Raw genomic sequence first — 5,950 nt, 5'->3', positions numbered from 1 at the left:
TTTTAAATTAAAAAAAAAAGATATAATAAAATAGATGGTTATGGGTAGATATTATGGGAGAATATGATAAGCTTTTTACTTCATATCGGAGGGATATAATGATTCACTAAAAAATAGAAATAAAAAATAATTATATATTTTAGTAGTCTCATTATAATAAAAATATAATTTATTGTTATTAGTAAAGGCGAAACACTTCATACCTTATTGTAAAAAATAAAAGTGATGAAATGTAAAAAAATCTGTAGTTAACTTTAAAATACTGGAGTGGTTAAATAAACCTGTTAAAGGATAAAAAATTAGTTAAACAAATTATTATCTCCGTTCCTTACTTCCTTTATAATAGTCATTTGAGGTTTACACAAATCAATAAACATAATAAACCTTCCTATTTTCTACAACATAATTTTGATGTTTCATATTATATCCTCTTTCATTTTTACTTCATAATAAACGCATATTAATTGTTATGAGTAAATTAATCAAAAGTTAAGAGAGATGTAAGGGTATAATTAATAACATAGTAATTAATGTTATCTTAAAATTTGAAAATGTCAAGTAAATGCAAATAAATTTTTACTAAAAATCTAAGAGGTAAAAAGGAATAGTGGGAGTAGATAAAAAGTAAAAGTTCAAAAAAAATTTACACTAAAATAAGTATCTCATTTATCTTTAATAATGAGAAGAGATGTACTTCTTGCCTCCATTAAAAAAGAGAAGAAAAAAAAATTTAGTTTAGTAGTATGTACGTTATTAGAGATTATGTATAGTTATTACTTGTAAAATAAGGAAGATAAAAGTGAACACTAAATGGAAGAATCCCTTTTATTATTAGTATATATAAAAGAGTTAATCACTTATATATTGTCAATGTAAAGTTTTTTACACTGACAACTAATTATATCTTTTAATTGTGTCATGTCACTGTTAAAAATAAATGTGTTTATAGTGACATGGCACAAATAAAATATATAATTAGTTGCCAGTGTAAAAAGACTTTACACTGACAGTGTATAGGTGATTAACTCTATATAAAATAAAAATGATGACGTTAAAAAAGTGTGCCATTAACTTTAGAATAATGGAGGTAGTTAAATAAATTAGTTAAAAAGTAAAAAAAAAAAAAAAAAGTAGTTAAACAAATTAGTTATGAAGTAAAAGTTAAAAAAATATATATATATATATGGACACTAAAATAAAATATCTCCTTTATCTCTACTAATGAGAAAAAGGTCACTAAGTATCTTCATTAAAAAAATAGAGAAAATAACAAATTTATTTCGATAGTTTGTATGTTTATTAGAATTATATATAGTTATTTAGGAAAAATAAGAAAGATAAAAATGGACACCAAATTGAAAAAATCTTTTTTTATTATTAGAATAGATTAAAAATCTTATTATTCAAATTAGAAGAAGAAAATGTCTTGCAAGGGTGATACAACTACTCTTACTAGTTAGAACATGCGATTTAATTTAGTTTCATTCAAAATTTATATTATTGCACGCAAACTTATGATAAGATAGATAATCCATAATTTAACTAATCTAAACATTCTTAATATCTAAAACATATAATAAAAGGGATTGTTCCATTTGGTGTATACATTTTTTATAAAATTTTACCCTGAATTTGTATAATAAAAAATAATATTAGAAATTAATCATTCTTACAAAGATAAAAACTCTAACTCAAAACATTTAGATTTGAAAATCAAATACAATACTAATTGATTCACTAAATATTAATAATTTTTATAACACTTTTATTAAATAAAATATATAAACACAAAGTGTCACCACTCTACTAGTATATATAAAACAAGAGAAAAAATGCATGAACTATGGTACATCTCTATTCACACTTCTATTAATATAAATTAGATAAATTATAATATGAAGAAAACTTAAGTACAATTTCTTAAGTATAAATAACATTGTTCTCTAAACATAATTAAAATTTTACCCAATATTATGCAAATGCATTTAATACAAGTCTCATTAATATACATTTCCACATCTAAATCAATTTATGTGTACCAATGACACTACAAGGTGTCATTAGGAATTAAAACAAATCATTTTTAGAATGACAAGATTAAAAAATTAATTTAAAATTTGAGACCAAAAGCAAACTTATCTTACATTTAGTAGACTAAAAATATATTTTTAAAAAAGCTAAATTAGGCACTGTTTTATAGTTGACTTGTGGTAGTGGGTCAAGCCAAAAAATATTATTAATTGCTTTTTTTAAGTTTCCCAAATTTGTAGAAACAAGTAATCCGTACATTAAATAATAATTAATCTCCTAATGTAAATTAACTTTATTTAGTAAAATTTAATCTAATCAATTATTTTAAAATTAATATTGTTATTAGACCGATTTTATTAAAATGACAACATTAACAGATCTACCATTTTCGTAAGAAGTTTTATGAATAAAACTTGTCCAGACTAAAGGCTGTTACATAATTTACCTAAAAAGTGGAATTTATTCCAAACTTACACTAAATATCACCATTAGAAAGGCTATGAATGAATCAATACCTAAAAGAAAGCTCATACATAATACATAAGAGTGTACAATACACAAATCATATACAAAACTATCATATCCTAACAAATTAAAAGGTTATCCGAAAGATGTCATCTGTCATCAGACCCTCACAGAGGACTTCAGTTTCGGAACCTTGAAGCTGGAAGAGAATAGTTTTGGAGTCTGGGAGGTGGGAATAACTGGAGCCTCTTTCCTCTTCATGCTTTTTGTACCCTGGACAATTATGATACAAGGAAGGGAAAACAAATCAAACAATAAGGAGCACATTCTTTTTTCTTAATTATTATAAAATAAATAAAACTTTCCATCACAAAACCTTGTATAAATCTAAACTATCGCCCCCCTCCAGGGCTACTCACAACATGACATGCAGGAAGTACCAAGAAGTGATATTGAAAGAATACCATCCACATTCCAAACTACACTATGGAACATTATATAGGGTGCAATGAGCAATAAATTTGCTAAACTGCCTGTATCAATCAAGTTGGCAAGTTATTGTGGAATGCATGAAGTTGCAGAAGTTAGAAATGAGTTGCTATTAATGCAGAAGACAATATTTGTAGACCAATAAAAGGCAAATCATGGATGGGAATTGGGAACTCATACAATGAACACACATTTTTATTGAAATGAATATATTATGTAGTTTTACATTATCAGCCAGCCCCACATTGTATTTGGAAGCAGGCAGTGCTACCGCTTACATACACCATGTTCCAAGAACAAAATTCTGAGCTCTAAGAAATGGTTCATTAAAAGAAAGCCAACATTAATCAATGGTAACAGCAGGTAAGCGCATGAATGATATAATGCAGACAAAATTAACAGGACAATATAGGAAGATAAGCTAACAGTAAATGAGAAGGCCATACCTTTTCAGAGGATTTTGCAGGAGCCGGTGCATCAGGAGTACATATTTCTTTTTTCAAAGTCAAATTTCTTCTACTCCTGCTGCTCTTAACAACTCCGGACTCAGTTGCTTTAGTTCCTTCCGTGCAATGATTTAAAATGGGTGTAACTTGGCTGCTGCTTAACTTTCTTAAAGATTCCAACTCCACTGAGAGTCCAGATATTTCTTTGTTTAATTTTTTTGCCTCAGCTTCCATCTCGGCCATTTTAATTTTTAATTCTGAAATTTTACTATCCTTTTCATGATTTTTAGACTGTAGCTGCTCCATACTGGAAACAAGTGCCTTAATCTTTTCATTTGCCTTTTCTACTTCAGCTTCCTTAGTCTTTAATTTATCAGAGTATTCATTCTCCATTATATTATATTGATTCCACACAAACTTCTTTTCTGCCAACAGTGCTGACACCTCCGAATATTTTTCTAATGCAAGCTTCTCATGTTCACCTCTTAACCTTCTCAATTCATCTTTGATTTCGCTGGAACAATTCTCTTTTTCTGCAGTGTTCCAACTGGACTTGTTCCCTCTATTGGTTGTTCCTCTCTTCCTCAAGTCAGTATCCTTGGAAGCTGTTTCTTGATCCTGTTATAAAGTGAAGTGACTGCTCAATGAATAGCATAATGAAATGCATAAAAAAAAAAATATAGGAGAACTCAACAAATATGCAAGGCTGACTGACAGCTAACGTACTTCGCCATTAGAGGATTTACAAGAAAGGAATTCGAACCATGTCTTAAAATCCGTCAACTCATCCTCTGTATGCTCTGCAATCAAAGTTAAATGAATATAATAAAAAGAACAAAAAGGAAACACGCTTGGAGTAATAACTTAAAAAAATGGGTAAGCCAATCAGGTATTTAACCACCTACCCCAACTCATACAGTCTTGTATCATGTAAAGTTGTTTACGTTTGGGAAATGCAAATAATCCCAATCTAAGTATACATATTAGTAGAGTCCCGGAGGGGTGGGGGGTTCTTTCAACAGAAGAAGAATCATCCAGGACCTTTCCAAAAAGTTCACCTTATAAGCCATTTCTTCGAGTCACAGATCACATAAACTTGTTCACATTCAATAAATTATTAAATTAACACAGCTCCTACGCAAATAATTTCAGTCTAGGGTCAGAGTGAATGCATGTCTAGGTTTCTGCAGTACTTGTTTTGGATTATATTTTAATCAAAAGCTTCCTCGGAGAGCTTTAGACAAACGAAAAATAAATAAAGAAAAGAAAGAGTCTATTGTACAAAAAAAAAATCACTTCAGAAGCAAGCTATAACTCTGTAGTGTCCCCCACCCCAAAACTCAACTCAACTCAACCCTTTAAAATAACAAAAATCTTGACCATATCTAGAAACTATCCATAACAAAAAAGTTCACTCCATTCTCCATCCTTGATAGAAACAACAAAACCAACTTTCTATTCATTGGAGGCAAAACATTGAGGAATAAAACATCAAATTCACCAAGAACCAAAACCAAACATCTTCCCCCTAAAAACAAAAGGGCAAAACAAAAACTTTCACAAGAAATCAAAGAAAAATCACTGACCTAAAATCCATTTCAACTTAGTAGCCTCTCTGTGCTTGAAACCCAGCTCCAAATCCGCCTTCGCTGCCTCCAGCGACCTTCTCTTCTCCTCAAACATCGAAACCCCATTCATCTACACAAACAGTGCCAACGAAAACAAAGAAAAACAAAAATAAAAAACACTTTTTTTTTGTTGTTGTTGTAATTTTAGGGAAACCCTAAAAGAATAAATACCTGAGATATTTGATCCTTGTAAAAGCGAACATCGGAGATCCGCCCCTCGTGCTGCATTCGCAAGTGGTCTTCGAGAATCTTCTTCAGGTTCGCGAACGAGTGAAGCTGGTTCTGCTGGCTACAAACCATCTTAACCAGCGATTTGAAGGTGGCGCTCCAGTTTCTGCGTTCCGAAGAAGCGGCGACGGAAGATTCTGCTTTTTTCGACTTGCGCATCGCGAAATTCGGGGAGTGGGGATTTCGAATTCAGAAGAACTGAAAGAGAAGAAGCGACAAGATTGAATTAGAGAGATTGCAACGGTCGAATTTTTTGTCTTTAGAGTCCAACGAACGAAGTGATTTCAAAAACTTGAATGTGTGTCAGACCGCGAATGTGAAATAAAGGATGGTGGGCCATTGTGCTTGACCCGGATAAATTTCTCTCACTCGAAGGTAGATGGGCCCGTGTATGGAACAATGAAGGCTATGAATATTTTTTTTTAAAGAAGTAAAAATTTATTATTTTGGGTGATTGGATGTGTAATTTTGTAAACAAACTGGATAAAGCAAATTAATACTTTTTAAATTTAATTCAAATACTCATTAGTGAATTGAGATGCATTATGATTAATGTGACAAGTTTATGAAGAAAAGTAATTTATAATCTTTCTATAATTTTATTATCAAACAATTATTAGATAAATACCTTTAAATTGTGCATTAAGAATTTAAAATTTAAAA

At 30.1% G+C, this 5,950-nt stretch overlaps 1 protein-coding gene across 1 annotated transcript; it reads right to left on the bottom strand.

The window, feature by feature from the left end:
* Positions 1–2,513: 2,513 nt before the first annotated feature.
* Positions 2,514–5,594, bottom strand: LOC109811461 (cytomatrix protein-like protein). The gene is made up of 5 exons (XM_020375221.3): positions 5,231–5,594; positions 5,018–5,129; positions 4,158–4,231; positions 3,432–4,049; positions 2,514–2,769 (listed from the first exon to the last, which is right to left on the bottom strand). Exons 1-5 carry the CDS (start codon positions 5,444–5,446, stop codon positions 2,656–2,658), a joined length of 1,134 nt encoding a protein of 377 aa, XP_020230810.1. The 5' UTR covers positions 5,447–5,594; the 3' UTR covers positions 2,514–2,655.
* Positions 5,595–5,950: the final 356 nt, after the last annotated feature.

The sequence above is a fragment of the Cajanus cajan genome, chromosome 1 (genome assembly GCF_000230855.2).
Source record: "Cajanus cajan strain Asha chromosome 1, NIPB_CcT2T_4, whole genome shotgun sequence".
Lineage (NCBI taxonomy): Eukaryota > Viridiplantae > Streptophyta > Magnoliopsida > Fabales > Fabaceae > Cajanus > Cajanus cajan.
This window is presented reverse-complemented; position numbering and strand designations above follow the sequence as displayed.

Coding starts and splice junctions, on each gene's coding strand:
- LOC109811461 (XM_020375221.3), bottom strand. CDS start 5,446: ATGCGCAAGTCGAAAAAAGCAGAATCTTCCGTCGCCGCTTCTTCGGAA. Junction 4,232..5,017: donor TAAGTTGAAATGGATTTTAG/GTCAGTGATTTT, acceptor CTTTGATTGCAG/AGCATACAGAGGATGAGTTG. Junction 2,770..3,431: donor CTGCAAAATCCTCTGAAAAG/GTATGGCCTTCT, acceptor ATAATTGTCCAG/GGTACAAAAAGCATGAAGAG.